The sequence below is a fragment of the Plecotus auritus genome (genome assembly GCF_963455305.1).
Source record: "Plecotus auritus genome assembly, chromosome: 8".
Classification (NCBI taxonomy): Eukaryota; Metazoa; Chordata; class Mammalia; order Chiroptera; family Vespertilionidae; genus Plecotus; species Plecotus auritus.
In genome coordinates this window covers 40,171,114-40,193,363 of record NC_137782.1, presented here as the reverse complement: position 1 = coordinate 40,193,363, position 22,250 = coordinate 40,171,114, and the positions used below count along the sequence as shown (strand labels likewise).

The 22,250-nt window shown below is 43.4% G+C and overlaps 1 protein-coding gene across 1 annotated transcript in view; it reads right to left on the bottom strand.

Moving 5' to 3' along the window:
* Window positions 1–22,250, bottom strand: part of COLEC12 (collectin subfamily member 12) — a 186,864-nt gene that overhangs the window by 151,152 nt on the left and 13,462 nt on the right. The window contains exon 2 of the mRNA XM_080686174.1: window positions 13,522–13,572. Within this exon, the coding sequence (XP_080542300.1) occupies window positions 13,522–13,572 (51 nt within the window). The remainder of the gene's footprint in view (window positions 1–13,521; window positions 13,573–22,250) is intronic.

Genomic DNA, 22,250 nt, shown 5'->3' with positions numbered 1-22,250 from the left:
TATATATATTTAATTGAAAGTAGTAACAGAATAGAGCCTTGGATCACATTGTAGATGCAAACCCTTAACAATGCCTAGAGAAGTCCTTGCAATCATCTACTCCAACCCCTTTATTTTGCAGAAGGGCTCTTATGAGACCGCAGAGTTTGTCATTCTGCAAAATTAACATTGCTAGTTAGTTAATATGTACCAAAGAAAGACTACACTTCTGATCTTCACGCTCCCAATTCAGACGTCTTCAAATACACTTTGAAGTGTTGCATGCGCCCATATAGAGTATACGCACACATAGGTGTGTGTGTATGTGTATGTGTGTGTGTGTGTGTCTATATGCACAAGGAGGAAAAGAGCTCAAATTAAGTACTGAATTCGATTTTAAGAAAAATTAGTTCTCTTTCTTCATCTTTTTCTCTTGATTAATAATGAGCATTTATGGAGTACCTGAAAGTGCCAGGCATTGTGCTTGTAAGCACTTCACTTACATTAATTCATCCTCACCGTGCTCCTCTAACAGAGATAGTCTTGCTATCCCTCCTTCCACAATGAATGAAGGGCTAGTGGTGCAGTGCTCGTGTTTGAGGTCACTTGGGCCCTCCGAGATCCTCATTCACAGGCTTCATTGTTTACAGGAGGTGCATGTTGGTCTATCAAAAGTGGAACAAAGAGTGAAGGCTTCTGAACCAAATTGTTTTATTACACACTTTCTGAATTGTGTTTGAAATGAACATAGCTAGCTGCTGTTAATAAGTAGAGCAGATTCACATGGCCGCAGTTTAATAGCAGCGGTGGTGGATGGCGTGAGCAGCATTCAGATGAGGAAATTACCTTCCAAGCTTATTTCACGGGCTTTTATCAAACAGATTCTCACATCTCGTCCTGAACCTTTTCTGTGGGGCAAAGGAAAGGGGCTGCATCTATACCGCCTTCATTTGCACAGACCGGGAGAGGAGGGTGCAAAGGAGAGTCCCAATCTTACCCAAAACCACTGAAGCTTTGCCACTACTGAATTTAACACCCCTGGAGTCAGAAGAGGTGGCTCACACTCAATCTGGCATATGGTGCCCTCTATTGTGCCTTTTGAAATTCTGCGGGTGGGAGGGGAAGCAATTTGTAGGGTTGGTTGATATTTTTCTTTTACGCAAAGGCACCACTGTTGGAAAACTCTGTCTGCTTTTCATTAAGTCTGAAATTCCCAAAGGCAAAAGGCCACACCTCCCTTCTTTACTGTGTGTGATGCCCAACACATTATGGACGGTTAATAAACGTCACATCGTTTTCACATTGCATTGACTAAGAATGACATTTTCCCAGGAGTCCTGCTTGCTTCAGCAAATCTCACAAAGTGTATGCATTTCCCAAGAAAAAGGCACTGTTTAAGGCTGGTTTTCCTTACTTGAATCTCTTCCCCAAATTCCCATTAATACTTCATTCACCTTTTCCCTGGGCCAATGGACTTCCCCCCAGTTGCCCATCTGTTTTACTCTCTTTTTCCACTCCCATCTTCAGAATTTACATGTGACTCTAACACCCTATTTCATATCATTCCCATCCCCAAAATGGCAGCCCTCTATTCTATATATACTTATGATGTTTTGGGGAAGCCTTTGACAAGGCTTATGAACTTGGCTATTCCTTGTATGGGCATTTTTAGGAGAAAATTTTTGTTTTCTTAAGAATTTTTATACCCTTTGTTTTCCAGGAAATTTTTAAAAAATGAATTATAAAATAAAAAGGGTAGTAAATCAAATAGTCAAGAGCAAGGATCTTGTTTTATTCATCTTTGTACTCCAGTTCATGGCAAATGGAAGGTAGTCAGTGAATGCTCACAAGAATGGTAAGTATTCCTACTTCCCCTCCATTATTTCCAAAAGCAATTCAACAGTAAGACTTCTATATAACACGTGAGGTAGAGCAATCATGACATCTTGATATTCCTTATCTAATGGCCCCAGTAGAGTACTAAATATGAGATATGATGAGGATTTCCTCTCCTTTTGTTAGTTAATCCTCACCCAAGGATATTTTTTTCATTGATTTTTTTTTAGAGATAGTGGAAGGGATGGGGAGAGACAGAGAAACGCAGCCTGACCAGGGCCAGGGATCAAGCCTGCAATCAAGGTACGTGCACTTGACTGGAATCGAACCTAGTCTGCAGGCCAATGCTCTATCCACTGAGCCAAACCAGCTAGGGCAATTAGGACTTTCTCTTACACATACAAAATAAAATAAAACTCAAAGGGGAAGAATATGATTCTCTCTCATTTATACTTTGAATGCTTGAGCTTAGATTGAAGACTCAGACTCTAAAATGTCAGCAATGATTTTATGCATTTTCCTGCTTCACAGAACAAAAATGGTGTGTCAGGAAGGTTATTTCAAATATTAGAGAATAGAGGGCATCTTTAGGCATTCAGAGTAAGAATGCAGTCCGGATTTCTGACAGAACTTTTGCAGACTTCTAGTTCCATTCTCCCTTGTTTTCCTGACAAGTCTAAAGGCCTCCATCTTCTGCAGAGTGTGAAAGAAACTGATCTGTATGGAAATATTCACACACACCCCAATACTACTCTCGTGTATAAAAAGAGAAGCTTGTTTCAATCAGGGCCAAATGTCAGTTTTCAAAAATGTATAAAAATGAAATATCCAGAGAGGCAGAAAGTGTTCATAGTTATGACTCAGAACAGGAGACCAATTTCGAAATACCCTATTTACTGTAGCAAGAATTGTATTCACTAGGATTTGGGACTTTCTCCATTTTTTTCTAAGTTCCTCTTCTGTAAAAAGTTGTTTCTTCAAAATCTGCTTAATACTATTGAGACTAAGTTCCAAGAAAGCAAAATAACTTTTTTCATTCATCTATTCATTCCCTTCACTATCATACTGACTTCTTGTTTTTGAAGTTTTCTCTTGTTATAAACTGTCAAAAACTAAGCACTCTAGATTCTGGAGACTTCAACACCTTGTAGTGCCATTTGTGTTTTTTTGTTTGTTTGTTTTGTTTTGTTTTGTTTTTATTGATTTCAGAGAGGAAGGGAAAGAGAGAGAGATAGAAACATCAATGATGAGAGAGAATCATTGATCGGCTGCCTCCTGCACGCCCCCTACTGGGTATCGAGCTGCAACTGGGGCATGTGCCCTGATTAGGAATTGAACCTGTGACCTCTTGGTTCCTGGACTGACACTCAACCACTGAGCCACGCTGGCTGGCCAGGCTTGTAGCTCCACTTGTAACAAAATTACAAATCATTTAAATGTAAACTTGTAATTATTGCATGAATAAACTGAATTTTTCAATGTGTTACATAAAACATGAAATTTTGTAAGTGGAACAAATTATAAATATAATAGATATGATTATAATTAAATTATATTGTTACTTAATAATTAATAATCATTGTCTAATTTAACATTAAATTATAAATATGTATTTTATAATACTATATATAATACGTACTTATTATATTACTAGAGGCCCGATGCACAAAATTCGTGCAAGAGTAGGCCTTCCTTCCCCCAGCTGCCAGCACCGGCTTCCCTCCAGCACCTGGAACCCAGACTTCCCTCGCAACCCGGCTTCGTCTGGAAGGACGTCCAGCCTAATTAGCATATTACACTTTTATTATTATAGATAGGATATATTATGGGTATTAAATTTTACATAATAATAGTGGTCAGAATGCTTAATTCCTCACCATATATTCTACCCTAAACATTTCCCCCAAGCCAACCAGCACCAGCCCATTCCCTTTGTCCATAATGATTTAGGAAAAGACAGTGGTTCAATGTTGGCCAATGACATGTGAGGGAAAGCCTACTGAAGGCCTTCTGGGAAGGTTTTCTTGCTCCCAAAAGGACACTGAAACAAAGACTGTCTTTCATGCACCTGGCACTGCTGTAGCCACCTTGTGACCACTTATGTCACTTTTCATAATACATTTATTTGGTTCTTTTTTGTGCAAGGAACTGCTCTAAGTGTGAACTCATTCAGTTTTCACAGTATCCATACAGGTATGTAATTACCCCCATCCTTTAGACAAGGACATTGAGGCATCGAAAGGCTTAAGGCTATCTCACCAGTAAGTGGCAAAGCTGGAAACTGAATCCAGGCAGCCCAGCTTCAGCGTACGTTCTCTTAGCCAAGAGGATGCTATACCACTTCTCCATGAAAGCTGCTCTTAGCCCCCAGTATGTGTTCCCTTCCTTAATATGTATTCTTTGCTGGTGGTTACCAAACCTTTAAATGAAAGAAAGGAAGGAAGGCCCTGAACTGTTTGGCTCACTGGATAGAGTATTGACCTGTGGACTGAAGGGTCCCGAGTTTGATTCCGGTCAATGGCACATGCCCAGGTTGCGGGCTTGATCCTCAGTAGGGGGCGTGCAGGAGGCAGCAGATCAATGATTCTCTCTCATCATTCATGTTTCTCTCTCTCTCTCTCTCCCTCTCCCTTTCTCTCTGAAATAAATAAAAATATATTTAAAAAAAAAGAAAGGAAGGAGGGAAGGAAGAAAGGAAGGAAAGAAAATAGACTCTTTTGATATTCTTTAAGCAAATTATGGCCTGAATGCAGAACAGAGAATACAGGAGTGAGGGCAGTAAGGACAGAAGGTGGGAAGGATCAGAGAGCACAAAGAAAGCACTGAGGCAACACCAAACCAGAGATATGAGGCTTGGGGAAGGGAGAGAAAAGAGAGAATAGTCAGCAGTTAATGACAGCCATGGTTGAGTGCAGACCTACTATATACCTGGTCCCTCATAACTTATAGGTTTTATAATCCATGTGCCCTGTAAAGAAGGTATTATTTCCAGTCCAACTTCACAGATGAGCAAAGTGAGGCTTATAGACACTGGGCACCTTGCTGATAAAGGGCTAAGCCAGCATGTGAACTGGGACTATTCAATTCTAAAGCCTTGCTTCCTAACCAGCCACCATCCTGAACATCAAGGGCACCAACAGGCAATGTGAGAGAGAAAAAGAGACTCTAGTTCACAATTGTGTTGAGGACCCTGGTCTTCCCTCAAAACCCATGGCTAGGACATCTTTCCCATTCCCAGGGAGCCTCCAAATGAACAACTCAAATCTTTCAAGGAAGGTTTCCAAGTTCATCTGTTTTAAGTTGCTTGGAGTTGCTAGCAGAAGGAATAATTCTTTCCCACCCTACCCCCAGCAACCAAACACTGGAAACAACCTAATGTCTTCATGCTGCCATAACAAGAAAATGGCCAAGGAGATATTTTTCTTTAATTTTTCCAAAAATAAAAACAAAACACACTCAGCTTTAACTGAATTGTAGGAAACCCAAATGATTGCCCTTCTTTTTCCTTCCTGAACTCTTACCAGGATGCGTACGTGAATGAAAACCAGGGAAGGCAGGGGTGGGACTGGGGCTGGGGATTATATTTGAAATTAGAGGCCCGATGCACGAAGAATCGTGCAAGAATGGGCCTTCCTTCCCCTGGCTGCAGGCACTGCCTTCGCTCCGGCCGGAGCTGCCTTTCTGCCTTGGCTCCAGCCAGGAGCCGCCTTCCCGCCTTCCCATGCTGCCCAGAGGCCCAAGCGGCTGGGGCAGTGCGGAACGCCTGTGTCCCGCCCCGGCCGCTCGGCGACTGTGTATGCAAATTAACCCACCATATTTGTTGGGTTAATTTGCATACTCACTCCTGATTGGCTGGTGGGTGTCGCGAAGGTGTGGTCAATTTGCATCTTTCTCTTTTATTAGTGTAGATGGTTGAAAATTCAGGGCTCAAGTGTTCAATCCACACATATTTTGAAATAATGAAATATAAGACCATGTATAAGCAACTGTTGAGTTAATCCACATACATCTATAATCATTGATTTTTCCCATCAAAACTTTGGGATGCTCTGAGGAAGAACATGTCTGTGTGCTTCTCAGTCATGGGCCGAGTGGAAAGAACAATGGGGACTGAGGTGAAGTTGAATCAAACGTTGACCATGCCACTCAGCCTGGTCAGCTTCAGTCCCCTCATTTGCAAATGGCAGGTAATTCCCACCTCAAAGGATTTCTGGGAGAATGAAGGGAACTAATGAGTGGGAAACTGCCTAGCACAGAAAGGAGACTTAATGGTTTCTTCCTCATGAAAATGGTAAAAAAACAAAAACAAAAACATAAGTCACATGGGAATGTGGTGTTGAACATATTTTTACTGATAAGCAAGAAAGACTAGGCAGGGAGCATCTGACCAACAATGAGAAGTTCTTGATGGGAAAAAGTGAAACAGTGTTGTCAAGGGAGATTGTGACTATCACTTCAGCATTTATAATGTTAAAAACCAGGAACCGTCCTCCAGTTATTTAAAAGAACGTGGTGGCCGGAGAACTCCCCTTCTCAGGTCTCAGGAGCCCCGCCTACTTGTGTTTCTGCAAATCCCCTGCAAGGTGATTCTGCCTGAGGATCTCCTTTATATCTACTTCTCTGCATGCCATTTGACATGAAATTCTTACACAATCAGAAAGACCAATTCCATCAGGATTTGCAAAGCCACATAAACAAAACCCTCCCACTAAAAGATGCCAATGGCTTTGAACATTTCAAAGAAATCCCACTGAGGCACCAAATCAGACCCTCATTCCCTTGCCTCTACCTTATCTGCCCAGGGTCCGTCCTTTGCCTGATGTACCCTTTCCATCTAGAGATATTTGGGAAAGGTGCTGCTGAAAGGACAGCCTCACGCTGGGCTTATTTAGTCCTTCCCCACAGGAAATGATGGAAATTCCTGGCATTCTTATCAGAGAAAGGGGTGAACTCCGCTGGTGTCAGTCTTGAAGGGCTGTGGCGAGAGGAGAGGAATGCGTGCAGCTCTCCTTTGTAGTTGGAGGTGGATAACTTCAAAGCGGCGCCTTCTCCAAACCCAGAGATGAAGCCAGCCTTCTGGGATGGGTCCCAGGAGAGAGACAGGCAGCCTGGTCCCCAAGCCCAAACAACCACAAGTTGAGGCATCCAAGTGTTTATCTTGAGCAGCTTCCCAAAGACAGTTCAGCATCCTCTCGGTAAACTCTTCAATCCTCTCTGCTCTGAAAGCAGAAACTCACCATGTGCCGAACAAAGGACCCTTCTTTCTGGCTGTTGGGCTAAGCATATCCGTGCTGCTACTTCTCAGAAGCCCAAGTAGTCCTCTACACTGTGACAGACATTCAGTTCCCCTAAACCTTTAGGCAAGAAACAGCTCATCTTTGTCACTGGTTTGGAGAATGGGTTTGGAAGGAGGGGATGAAAGGTAAGTGTGTGTGTGTGTGTGTGTGTGTGTGTGTGTGTGTGTGTGTGTTGCGGGGTGGCGGGGCGGGGGGAGGCGGGGAGGGTTCTGGAACAGGGCTGGGCTCTACTCAATACAGATGTCTCAGGCTGCTTCCGGATGCCCAGCACTATGCAGGTCAAACTGTTAAAAAATATATTCTTATTAATCTGAAATTATTATCCAAGGGAAGAAAGGGAAAAGAAAAAGCCCAGTTTGTTTGAAACTATTGGTTCAGGGAGGCCTGTGAAGTTGTGAATAAACAAAACTATTCAAGGATACACTTAGAAAAAGGCATTGGAGACCCTTTTATGGCTATAGCCCCTAAATAATTTTTCAGTAGTTCTCTTACAATTTTTCCACTTCGTTTTTACAAAAGACAAATTCTACTCCATACAGAATACTTCCTTTTACTTGTTGCTGTTTCACAGTTTGCAATTTTTCAGATTATTTTTCTCTCATAACTATAAATACTCCCTATAGCTGAGCCCCAAGGAAGCAACCGTGTCAAACACAAACAACAAATGTTTCCAGCTGCTCACATCTGCCCATGATTGTCACAGGCAGAACCAAGTATCTCCTGCTCCTCCATCATTACAACCCTGGACCTCCTATTCTTCTCCCGAGATAACACAAGAAACCGAGACCCTCATGCAACCAATGAAACAAAGGTGGTCTGGCCCCACCCCCTCAGCACAGAAAGGAGCAAGGCAGACTCCAGAGGGAGGGCTCAGGATATCCAGGGTGGCCCTTGTCATATACCAGCACTGCCCACCATGGGGCTGGGGCAGACAGCCCCTGTCCCCAGGCCTCCTTGCCTCTCTGTTCGTAGCAGTAAAGCAGGGAGTGTGACGGAACAAGAGTCCATGAGGCTGCTGGAAATAAGAAGGTTCCAGGGACCTACTGAATCCTAGACACCATGTTCGAGCATCAGGATCAAATAGTTGAAGAGGGAAGAGCCTAATATCAGGATAATGGGCAACACTTATGGGATGCCACATGTGCCAGGCCCTGTACTGATCCAGTATCACCCTTAATTCCATAACACCCCTAGGGAGTAGGCCTATTATGGACCCAAATTTTACAAGTGAGGAAACTGAGACGCTACAATTTTATTTTTTATTATTTTCATTATTTTTAAAAATAATTCTTTATTGTTGAAAGTATTACATATTTCTCCCCTTTTCTCCCCATTAACCCTCTCCAGCCCGACCCTGCTCCCTGGCCCCACCCCTCAGGCCCTCACCACCCTGTTGTCTGTGTCCACCAGCCATGCATATATGCATGTAAGGTCCTTGGTTGATTACCTCCCACCCACCCACCCTCCCCCACCTTCCCTCCAGAGATTCCACACTGAGACTTTACAATTTTAAACAACAATGTGCCCAAGGTCAGAGTTGATGAGTGCTGGAACTCGGATCCAAAACCACATACCTGGTTCCAACATCCACACATTTAACCACTGCCCCCTGCCTCCCCCAGAAAAGATGAAAAGCAGCCATCAAGTGGGAAAGATGACACCTGGCCTGCTGGCCTCATGGAGTTGTTGCGAAGGAAACGTACGTTTGTAAGTAGTTTGGTAAAATAAAAGCGATACACAAATGTGGACCGGAGGTGTTATAATCATTCCCAAGAGGGTTAAAGGGCAGGATCTGGAACGCACCCCTCTGCCCACACTTCTCCCCTTCTCCTGTGGGATTTTGATGCACTTATCCCTTGGAACGGAAACGACATTTTCTTTTCTCCTATTCCCTATCGTTTTAATGAAAAATTTTTTAACTTGAATGTATTCATGTTAATCATAGGACTAATCAGAAGGTTTCAGAAGACATTTGGATCAATTTATCACAAATTCCAATTTTATAAATGTGTATTTATCCCTTAGCACAGGAACGAATTCTCTTTCTCCTCCCGCTACCTGTAACAAGAAGGGCTCCCAGATCCACGTGTGCTATTTTCGAAGACTACAGTAACTGGGAAATAAGCAGAAGGATGTCATTGTAGTATATATCATATTCTACCCATAGAACATAAAAATTAATATACTGGCACCTCATGTTCCAGAGGAAGATCTCGGCCACACTGTAACTATGGCTACATCCCAAATTAATTAGCTCTGCATACTGAGGCCAAGAAACGCTGACCCTCAGAGCCCGATTAAATGTTGAAAATGCTCACTTCATTAACCTTTCAAAATTTCCCTCATCAAAGCTTTGGTCAGAGGAGAAAATAAATGGCAAACCCATCAGATTTAATCTATCTCTTCTTCAGACATATGCCCAGAACTTTGGGAAAGAGGTTAAAGCATGACATATAGAAAGGCTGAAAAAAAAAGAGAAGACCTGGTTAAGACCAAAGTGCAACAATGAATCCTGGAATAGACAAGGGATGACTGTCCTGAAATAATACCACACCACACTAGATCACGGGAGATCAGCTCTTTTGCTGTTTATTGTAATACTAGAGGCCCGGTACATGAAATTCATACACAGGTAGGGTCCCTAGGCCTGGCCAGCAATCAGGGCCAATTGGGGCCTTCAGGCTGCCGGCCAGAGCCTTCCCTCCGGCTGCTGCCGGCCGGGGCCTTCCTTCATGCCGTGTCACCCCCTGGTGGTCAGCACACGTCATAGCGACCAATCGAACTCCTGGTCTTCCCATTGAACTCCAGAGGGGACACTTTGCATATTAGGCTTTTATATATATAGATTGCATTGAATTTGAAGAAACACATTATCGTTTTATGGATTTGAGACAGAGAGGAAGGGAGAAAGAGAGAGAAACCTCGATGAATGTATTCATGTTAATCATAGGACTGAATGTATTCATGTTAATCACATACAGTTATAAAATTGGAATTTGTGATAAATTGATCCAAATGTCTTTTTCAATGTGAGAGAGAAACATTGATCAGTTGCCTTCTATATAGTACATGCCCTGACCGGAAATTGAACCCACAACCTAGGTATGTGCCCTAACTAGGAATTGAACCCACAACCTTTTGGTGTACGGGACAATGCTCCAACCCACTGAGCCACCTGACCAAAAGCACAATATTGTTATTAAACAGCCTTGACTTTATGTAGTAAATGCTTCTAAATAACTATATATGAATAACCTTGGAAACAAGCCACCAGGTCACAATTTGCTAAAACAGTGGCCCCTTTGTCCTGGGGATAAGTAACCTCTGGTTCATCTGGAGCCTAAATTCATCATTGTATTTGCATAAATAAGACATACTGAAAATGAGACAATAATTAAACCCTTTATATTACCCAGGCTACTTCTGCAAAAATAAAAGCCATCGATATTACCATATTCGGAGGCAAATCACACCTTTATATTTCTTCAGGAATGAGGTTTCAGACCTGCCACACACTCTGAAGTTCAGCAGTACCTGTACCAAAATGTCCAAAGTAGTGACAGCGCCGAATCTCAGGAGAGGGATCATGCCACCTTTCTTTTTATAGGGCTGCCCCTTCAAAGCACTTGTCTATCTGGTATTTCTCTTAGTCTCACCAAAGAGACTGTGAGGTAGACTTACCTACCTGGGCAGGTGTCATTGCTCACTGGGCAGCATCTGAGGCCCACAGAGTTGAAGTGACTTTCCAATCACAAGAGTAAGTGGGAGCAGAGCCTACAGGACTGTCCCGTCTCTCCTACCGCCCTTCACACCAACTTTGTCCTCCTTTAATGATTAAGGTTGACTATACCTGAAGGAATGGACTCTTGGGTTCTGCTGCTTTTAATGACCAGTCTGGCCATTTCTTAGGAAATGAAAACCCATTTATCTTCTATAAAACCAGGTTGAGAGTCTTAGGTCCTGCAAAAGTGACAAGACCTCTCTGGTGGGGCCATATTGGGTGTCCAGCCTACGCTAACAGTTCTGTATCTACAGGGACCCTTCTAAGACACAGAAGTTGAAAGATCACATCAACCTTATTGCTGGACCCTTCCCCAAAACTACTCTAGCCTGGGAGTTAGAAGACCTAGTATCCAATCCCAGCTCCAGCTAACCTGCTTGAAAAGAACTTAATCTTTCTGGGCCTCACCTTCCTTATCTGTAAAATTAAAGGCTGATTTAAATAATCTCAAAGGCCCTTCCATCTCCAAAATTCTAATCTACCCCTAGGCTGGATATCCATCACTTTACCTAAAAGCTGAATCCAAGAATTCTCAACATCAGAACATCTCTTTCACAGCTTATTCCAAGATTTCCCATTTTAATTTCATCCCTTTCTCCTGCTTGTACCACTCGGTATCATCCTCTTCACTCCTCTCTGTTTATGTTGTCAAGTATTTTAAGTTATTATCATATCTCCTCTGAGTCATCACTGTGTGATTTCTACACATAATTTAACCACCACGCATTAAATCCTTTCAGCAACTTACTATTTTTTGTGGAGTTCGTGTGTTTTTTCACCAAATCCCCACACACCTCGCTTAGTTACGTGGTCATCAAATTTTAAATAACATTTCTCTAAAGGTCACTCTTTTTTAAAGCAAACTTTTCTCTTGGTTCTTCATATTCCTACTGATTTCCAACTACAGATCTGAAATCCACTGATTTCTAAAATATGTAGGCATGTCAACATTTATTTTGCCTTATTTTGGCAAGCTTGATTTTCCTCTTTATTTCTGCCTTTCATTTTTGTTTTGTTTTCCTTCCCTCTATAATTCTTGGTTTCATTTCCACTCCTGCTGCCACCTTCAGTGAACCCACCATCAGAAAGCAGAACACAGGGTACCTATCCAGAAATATGTAATTGTGTAGACAAAGAACTGTGTACTGTGGACGAAGGCAGGGGGGACTGAGCATAAGCCACTCTGCCAGCACAGGAATGGAGGAGCTATGGGCTTGGCACCTCTGTACTCCCATTTTAAAGCCCTAGTTTTCCCCAGAAAGAAATGCAGAAGTGTGTGTCCAGAAGGAAAAACGCTAAAGCAGTGAGGGAGCCAGAGCAGCTGGGGGTTGTTAACTTTTATCAAAGTCCAGCAAGGATGTTTTTTAAGCAACAGGAAGTAGATTCATTCTCTTTCATATTCTCTCTCGCTCTGTGTCTCTCTGTGTGTGTATGTCTCTCTCTGTCTCTGTCACACACACACACACACACACACACACACACACACACACACATTCTTTTTCTCCTCTAACCTTCTTCATTTCCTCTGGCCAAGACACAGAAACAAACTGGACAGAAAACCTCAGTTCCCTTGAACTACCTTTGGAATTTTGCAATGTTCACTGGCAGTTCATAGCCAAACTGCCGAATACAAGAAGCCTGGTCAGAGAAAGAGCCCCCGCATCAGCAGATTCCGAGGCAGAGGAGCGCGCATTAGTCCTCCAGAGCTGCTTCAACAGATTACCACAAATGTGGCATCTTAAAAGAACACGAGTGTTTTCTCTTAGAAGTTTAGGGGCCACGGTCTGAAATCAGCTTCAGTTGGCTGAAATGAAGATGTTGGCAGGGCTGTGCTCTCTCCAGAGGCCCTGGACAGAAAATCCACGGCCTTGCCTTTTTCAGCTTCACCTGTGTCACTTCACCACTTCAGCTGGTGGCCAGCTGCGCTCCTTGGCTATGGCACCGTCCTCCACCTTCAGAGTACATCACTCCAATCTCTGCTTTCATCGTCATACGCCTTCTCCTCTAGGTAGTCAAATCTCTCTCTCCCTTTCTCTTATAAGGACACTTGCATTACATTGAGAGCTCATCCAGATAGCCCAGGATAATCTCCCTATCTCCAGCTCTTTAACTTTATCACATTGAAAAGCACGTGTTGCCATATAAGGTAGCATTCAGGTTTCAGGGATTAGGGTGTGGACATTTTTGGGGGGGCCATAATCCAGCCTACCACAGAGCACATGTGTTTAGTTGGGTTTCTAGAAAAGGCCTTCTCACTGTCTACTAACATTGACTGAATTATAAGCATGGGGCCTGAGGAAAAAGGGAAGATGTTTCCTAAAAATCAAAACAGAAATTCCATGTATGTTTGCTCCTGTCTTGTCACTGGTTTACCTTTCCCACCATGATTTGCCTTTTACGCCATCTTGTTTGTAGCCATCGAACCCCATAGGCGTTCCATGCCTGAACACAGCTCCTGCTCCACTGCCCTCGGCGTTGTGAGAAATCATCCACCTGTTACACAGACACTCAACTGCCAACCAACATTGGGCCTCAGAGCCACGCACGCTCATGTGTCAAGGGTCCAGCAATGGTCTTGCTGTATCCCAGATCAAGCACCGAGAAGGAGAAGGCTGTGACAGAACTCACCAAACCTCTTGTAACCGAAGGACTGCATCTCCTCCTCCTCTGCAAAGTCGTCTGCAGGAGAAGAAAAAACACAGCGTTACGCCTGGTGAGCCCCAGAAGTGCAGGATCTGTGCAGGACTCAACTGTGCGGCCTCCACCTGCTCCCCCGCCCCTTCATCACAGTGGCTTTCCCTCCGCTCCTGGAACACACCACGTCTTCCTCCTGTTCCTTATGCGACTCATTCTAATTCGACTCTCAACTAAACGATGACACTTCTGAGATGCCTTTCCCAACCACCACCGAGCCCCTCCGTCACACCATCCTATCTTAATATTACTCTCGGATATCCTCATTTGTGTGTGTGTGTATGTGTGTGTGTGTGTGTGTGTGTGTGTGTGTGAGAGAGAGAGAGAGAGAGAGAGAGAGAGAGAGAGAGAGAGAGAGAGAGATCATGAGTCCTGTGAGCAGAAACTTTTCTGTCTTGCTTCAAGAATGAATCCCCTATACTTAGAATGGTGCCTGTCACAGAGCAGGGGCTTAACAAATTTTGTTGAATGGATGACTAAATAATTAACTATCCGAAGAGTTAAGTTATATTCACGTGATTGAGCCTACAGCCCTCCCTTTCAGATGCTGGCTGGGCTCTGTGGTCATCTCTCCCACCAACTGTGGCATCTCGGGAGCCCAGTCTGACTCCTGCAATGACAACCAAATCCTTCCCCACTCCCTTCCCATGGGATAACAGGGACTGACAAATGGTTTCCCCGTAAATGCATTTCAAAAGATAGACTGGCTGTGGAAATTCCTAAATCCAGAGCCACTGTGGAAATGAGAGAGGTTATGCCAGCGAGCTTTCTACCAAAGAAGCCTAAGTCCCCCTTCTAATGTGAACATGACACAATTCCTTCTTCACGTCAATAAAGAACGTCTCATTGTCTCGTTCTACCAGGTGTAGGTGCCGGCAATTAATTGTGCAATTAAAGGTCACTTTTGATGACAAACAAAGGTGTTTAGACCAGGCCTTTCCAATCATTCTTGAACTAGAGCAGCCGTGGGCAAACTACGGCCCGCGGGCCGGATCCGGCCCGTTCAGCTGTTCTATTCGGCCCGCAGAGCCGAAAGAGCGGAGGGTTCTCTTGCTCTCCCCTCCGCTCCTTTACTTTGAATTTATATTAGTTCACACAAACACTCCATCCATGCTTTTGTTCCGGCCCTCCAGTCCAGTTTAAGAACCCATTGTGGCCCTCGAGTCAAAAAGTTTGCCCACCCCTGAACTAGAGGCCCAGTGCATGAAATTCGTGTACGGGGGTGTGTGTTCCTCAGCCCAGCCTGCACCCTCTCCAATCTGGGACTCCTCCAGGGATGTCCGACTTCCCGTTTAGGCCCGATCCTACTGGATCCTAGTCGGACATCCCTCTCACAATCCAGGACTGCTGGCTCCCAACTGCTCGCCTGCCTGCCTTCCTGATTGCCCCTAACTGCTTCTGCCTGCCAGCCTGATCACCCCCTAACCACTCCCCTGCCAGCCTGATTGATGCCTAACTGCTCCCCTGCCAGCCTGTTTGCCCCTAACTGCCCTCCCCTGCAGGCCTGGTCACCCCTAACTGCCCTCCCCTGCAGGCCTTGTCCCCCCCCCAACTGCTCTCCCCTGCAGGCCTGGGTCCCCCCCAACTGCCCTCCCCTACAGGCCTGGTCACCCCTAACTGCCCTCCCCTGCAGGCTTGATCGCCCACAACTGCCCTCCCTTGCAGGCCTGGTCCCTCCCAACTGCCCTCCCCTGCTGGCCTGATCGCCCACAACTGCCCTCCCTTGCAGGCCTGGTCCCTCCCAACTGCCCTCCCCTGCTGGCCATCTTGTCGCAGCCATCTTGTGTCCACATGGGGGCAGGATCTTTGACCACATGGGGGCAGCCATCTTGTGTGTTGGAGTGATGGTCAATCTGCATATTACTCTTTTATTAGATAGGATAGAGGCCTGGTGCATGGGTGGGGGCCAGCTGGTTTGCCCTGAAGGGTGTCCTGGATCAGGGTGGGGGTTCCCTTGGGGTGTGGGGCGGCCTGGGCGAGGGGCCTGTGTTTGTTTGCAGGCTGGCCACACCTCCTGGCGACCCAAGTGGAGGCCCTGGTATCTGGGATTTCTTTATCTTCTACAATTGAAACTTTGTAGCCTGGAGCAGAGCCAAGCCTTCTGCCTGCTCCGTGGTGGCAGCCATTTTTTTGGGGATTTATGTATCTTCTATAATTGAAACTTTGTAGCCTTAAGCAGAGGCCTGGGCCGGCCAGGGTGTGCGGGAAGCTTGGCTTCCTCCATTGCCAGGGAAACCCAAGCCTCCCTCCTGCTCTCTGTGGCCGTAGCCATCTTGGTTGGGTTTATTTGCATATTTGCTCTGATTGGCTGGTGGGCGTGGCTGGTGGGCGTGGCTTGTGGATGTAATGGAGTGATGGTTAATTTGCATATTGCTCTTTTATTAGATAGGATTGGTCACCATTACTGCACCAGCACCCAGCTTTCTCTCCACATGCAATTCAGTTCAAAAGCATTGATTCAGCACTTACTATGAACCAGAGGCTGCCAGGCTGTGGGGCTTCAGAAGGGAGTGAGACATGGTCCCTTCCATCAAGAAGCCGAAGGCTTTCAAGGAAGAGAGGCTCGTAGGGAGAAAATAAAGCCTCTGTGATCATCTTTTCAGCCCCCAAACAGGACATCAGACCTGGCTATATCCGACCCTGGAAGTGTTGTGGAGAAACCAAAGATGCATGCGATCTGTAATACAATGTGGTGAACTTCAGAACACCAGTTTGCTATAAAATGCTATGAAAACACATATAAGAGAGCAATTAACTTCTAACAAAGAATGGAGAAGTGTGATATCTTTGTATTTTACCGTTGTTTCCTTATCAGAGAGCAGGGGTGAGATGTCTGGACTCTAGAAGGCCATGTGTTCATAATTAAAGTAGTCTTCTGATGTTAAAGATTAAAGCTTTAGTTCTTTCTACAGGGAAGAACATGCTTACAACCAAGAGAGCAGCACCTCTCTCACTGACCCAGTAATTGGTTAGTTCCACAAATACATATTAATCCCCTACTTTACTAAGTAATTATATCCTATTAATGGCTGAGCAGCTGGGTCCAGTCTCAGTTAAAGAGAAATCCTTATCTGCTGCTTCTGCTTAGAAAGCCATGCATTTACTCATTCACTCCTTCATTCATTCCATAAATGTTTACAGCCTAGGGCAGTGGTCGGCAAACTCATTAGTCAACAGAGCGGCAAACCGCGGCTCGCGAGCCGCATGTGGCTCGTGAGCCGCAGTTTGCCGACCACTGGCCTAGGGGAGTTGATGAGACATGAACATAAATGAAGGACAATGCCACCCACACATCAGCTTCCCCTGCCAGCTCCAGCCCCTCCGCCACTGTGCCAAGTCTACAAAAGAACCTACTGACATGAAAACCGTGTGGGCCCAGGAGGCACCACCGAAGATTTCACAGTGGAAACAAAAGAGCAGTTTGTGCTGCATTCCCAATAAAAGTAGCATAGAATTTCCCATTAGAGATTTCTGTTCTCCTCCAAAGCTTCTTTTCAGCAGGCCCACCATTAGTTTGTTTGTTTGTTTGTTTTCTTTTTCCTCTCTGATCTTTTTCCCATGCAGCATTTAGTCTGACTGACTCCTCTCTCCTTCCTGAAGTTTCCCTGGGAACTTCAAATGTCTCATACTTTTGTTATTAAGCATTCCAGCTCTGCCTTCCAAATTAACATGCCCAAACTCATTAGGGGGTGCAAGAAAACAAAGGTTTTACAGACGACCCCCTAATAGAACTAGAGTGGGATCTTCTGCTCCTTGTCTTAATCCTCATCCCAAAAGAATTAGGAATTCTCATGGCAGCCACTAAAAGAATACAAATTTCTATCTCATCCAACTCTAAAATTGGATAGAAAATTACATGAGACATAAGGGCTACAAGTAAAGTACCACAAAGAATGTCTAACTGGGATTATTGGGAAGGTCTCATAGAGAAGTGTCTTAAATCAGTTTCTCTTAATATTTTTCTTTGGAGTGAAAAAGAGAATTGGGAAACACTGCACACTATATCCATTTTTTTTTTAGAAATTAATAATGGATTTTGAAATATTAGAGACTCTGAGAAGTGCTAAGAGAGAGAAAAGATTTTAAAAAACAAACACACACTTGTTTGTTTTACTCCATGCTTTCAATATCCTTAAAAGCGGTCGAGTTGGGCAGGTAACACTTAGTTTAAGAGTTCATCAGCAAGCCCTGCTGCCAAATTTTCCCAGCTGTCCAGCTGCTAAACAGCCAGGTCAGGCTGGTGATGGAGTTGGGCATTTAGGGAATTGAGAATGAGGGAGAGGCAAGAGCTGATGGGGCTTGTAATGTGTGGAGAACCCTAATCAGGCTACAAGAGCCACAGGAGGGAGAATTTGAGGTCAGGCATTCCTAATGCCTGGACATTTTACACTGAGTAGCCAGATTATTATGATCTCTGAATATTAGAGGCCTGGTGCATGAATTCGTGCACGGGTGGGGTCCAGCCAGCCTGGCCAGGGGGAGGGGACATGGGCAGTTGGCCGGCCTGCCTGCTGGTCGAACTCCTGGTCAAGGGGACAATTTGCATATCAGCCTTTTATTATATAAGATATACACTAAGTGGCAAGATTATTATGCATTCAGAGATCATAATAATCTGGCCACTCATTGTAGAAGGCAAAAGCCAATGATCGGGCTCACAATGGCTGACGGGTCTGAAGAAGACAAACAGCCTAATATTATGTGCAACGTTATTTTCTGTTCTCGAAATCTTTTCCTCACACTGTGTAGGCCCAAGCTACGTGTGTCCCAGGTTGTCTTTATAGAATCGGGGGCCTGCAAAGGTGATATATTCAAATAAGGATGTTCTCCCTAGAGAATATGCAGTCATTTCAGCAACTTGCCACTTTTCAAAATCTGTCTCTGACACAACCTATGCCACATAACTCCTACATGAGCAAGGAATGGGCTAAGATTTAAGGCCTTTACGTTGTGGAATGATCAGAACTTGATCCCTGCTCTGACAGTTGGTCTGCAGGAAAGAGGTAACCTTTACATACTAAATAACAAAATGTGTGTAATTTGAGTTACATCTACAAGCAGGGACTTTCTTGGCTTCCACCGATGTACTTCAGCATTTTTGCTTTAGTACCTGTGAGCTATGGCTTGCCTATTTCAAAATGTGATTTTTACTTTATTGTGGGCCAAGCTGTGCAATATCCCTACGGTTAGACATCACCTCTCCTTCCCTTATACTTCCTTTCTATCAGTGTGACAGCAGCTAACTGTCTGCCTTAAAGTTCAACTCTGGTTTCGACTCCACCAGATGCAAAGCCATTTGAAAACAGGAAACTTGTCACATTGTAACCCTCAGCAACTAGTACATTAATGGGACATTACAGGTACTTAATAGTTGTAGACAATTAAGCAGGTTAGAATTATTCATATGTCTATCTCTCACTAACTGATGAATTCTTGATGGACAGAGATGAACTCTTTCTCTTTTTGAATGTCCATCATGTTTGGGGAAGATAAGAGAACGAATATTTAGTCAACGACTACTGAATATTAGATACTTCCCATTCATTGTGTTTCTCTGTTTTACAGATGAGAAAACTGAGGCTCAGAGAAGTTACATAATTTGACCCAAGGTCTTACAGCTTGTGAGTAGCCAGGCCAAGACTAAAACCTAGCCTGTGGGTCCCTCCACACGGTGGTGGTAATGACCTCTCAGACCCAAGAAACTAAACCCTTTACTAGCAACAGAGAAAGCTAAAAAGCAATGATTTATACCATAGAATTCTGAAAAGGGACCCAAATAACTCTGAAAGGAGACTAAAATTGGAGGACTGGTTGAACATATATTTAAGAAGGAATGTTGACTATAATAAAAAATATAGATAACAAGTGGTGGTGAGGATATGAAAAATTAGAACCCTCAAACACTGTTTGTGGGAATGCAAAATGGCATAGCCATTTTGGAAAACAGTCTTCCTCAATAAGGCTAAACAAAGAGATACCATATGATCCAGGAATTCCACTCCTGTGTATACATCCAAATGAAAACATATGTCCACATCCAATTTTGTACATGAATGTTTATAGCAGCATTATTGTAAAAAAAAAAAAAAAAAAAAAAGTGGAAACAACCCAAATGCTTATGAACTAATGAATGGATAAATTGTGGTATATTCATACAATGAAATATTATTCAGCAATTAAAATGAATGGAATACTGCTATGTGCTACAACATGGAGGAAACTTGAAAACATTATGCTAAGTGAAAAAGGTCAGTCACAAAAGACCACATATTGTATGACTCCATTTATATGAAATCTCTACATTAGGTAGATTCATAGTCAACAAGCAGATTGAAGGTTTCCTAGGGCTGGGGACTTGGGGAGAAATGAGGAGTGCCTATTAAATGGTAAGGGATTTTTTAAAAAAATCCTACCATTAATATCTTTATGGAGATAAGAGAAAATAAAACATCCATAAAATAATAACAGGGTGCTATAAAAAGGAACCATCACCATTTACCCTTTTCTACCTCAACTACCTCCTTCTCTCTGGTAACTATCATATTGTTGTCTGTGTCTATAAGTTTTTTGTTGTTTTTTTTTTGTTGTTTATCTTGTTTGTTCATTTGTTGCTTTCAGTCTTATAACCCACATATGAGTGAAGAAGATTTGACTTTGGGTGGTGGGCACACAATGCAATATACAGATAATGTATCACAGAATTGTACACTTGAAACATATATAACCTTATTAAGCAATGCCACCCAAATAAATTTAATTTAAAAAATAAAAAGGAACCATCAGAGAAAAAGAAAAACTTTTAGAAATAAAAATATGATTACAGAAATGAAAACTTAAGAGTTGGGAGATAGAGTTGAAATATTCCAGAAAGAAAAAGAAAGACAAATGAATAGAAAAGAGTAAAGACAAGAAAAAATTAGAGAATCAATGCAGGTGGGTCTTATATTCAAGTAATAGAAAAAGGAACACGGGAGAAAACCATTGCAGAAATAATCGAACATTCTCCAGGATCGAAAGACATGGTTCTCCAGAAGGAACAGGCCCACCACTTTCCAGCACAAAGAAAGGAAAGACATCTACTCCAAGGCACATCATTGTAACATTTCACAACACAGAACAAAGAAAATCCTAAAAGCTTCCAGTCAGAAAAAGAAAGATTACCACAGAATAAAAATAAACAAACAAAAAGAATGGTTTCACACTTCTCAACAGCAAACTGGAGCTAAAGGAAAATAAATCAGTGTCTTCAAAATGCCAAGGCTAAATTATTTCCAACATAGAAATATCTCAATTAAAAGAGTAGATAACAGAAAAAACTTTTCAGACTTACAGATTCTCCAAAAATGTACCTCTCATGCACACTGTTTTCAGAAAGTTGTTGGAGAATGCATTCCACTAAAATAGGAAGAAAGCTAGAAAGATGTGTGTGAGTGTGCGCGCGCACATGTATATACCTTAACCCAGTGGTCGGCAAACTCATTAGTCAACAGAGCCAAATATCAACAGTACAACGGTTGAAATTTCTTTTGAGAGCCAAATTTTTTAAACTTAAACTTCTTCTAACGCAACTTCTTCAAAATAGACTCGCCCAGGCCGTGGTATTTTGTGGAAGAGCCACACTCAAGGGGCCAAAGAGCCGCATGTGGCTCGCGAGCCGCCGTTTGCCGACCACTGCCCTAACCTAACCTTAACCCTAATTCTGAGTAGGTCATAAGGCTCCAGAAAAAAATTTCTTCAAGAAGATGAAAATGGGAGAATACCCAATGTGTTTGAACACATTGCACAGTGATTTAGGAAAGCGATTTGGGATGAATGATGATATATATACATACATAGGAAGCTAAACAAACAAAGTAAGAGGATTATTAATGCCAGGGGAAACAATATACAAGAAAGAAATACAAGTCTGCGATGAATAGCATTTACATCATTGTAATAAGGCAAACACTGAATATTGAGCCAATCAAAATTGGGACATAATTATATTGGGACGATGGAGGGCAACAGGTTTCCATTAGATGGAGGGTGAAAGGACTAAATTCTCATCTGCTCTAAAGGGAAGTCAATATATAATGCCTAAAACTAAAATAATAATAAGGAAACGTACCAGAAGCATATCACTTATGGGTCATGATATGGGTCCTGGGAGAATGTCCGCATAAAGGGCCACCGACAGTTATTTCCATCCCTCTACCTGGAAGTCCACTTCCCCTCCTTTTCAGTCCGGAAGGGCCCTGTGACTTGCTTTGGCTGATAGAATGTGCCAGAGTGGGTGACCTTGGAGCCTACGCCTTAGTGGCCTTCCAGCTTGTTTTCACCCCCTTGGCAGGCAGCTGTCATGTGAAAGGTCTGACTGCCCGCTGGACTAGAGGCCACCTGGAGAGAGAGGATCCCTGGAGGATGAGAGACTGTTAAAGGAAGGAGATAAAAAGTAGGGAGCCCTCAGCCATTCTGTCCACCCCGCCGATGCTCCCTCCATGGGAGTGAGGCCATCCAGCCCAGCCAACACCTTGGGAAGCAGAGGCCAGCCATCCTACCGAGCCTGACCCGAATCGCAAAATCATGAAAAAATAAACAGCTGTTGTTTTAAGCCACAGGGTTGGGGATGGTTTATTAGGCATCAGTAGATAACGGAAAGAAAAGTAAATGTAAAAAAACAAATG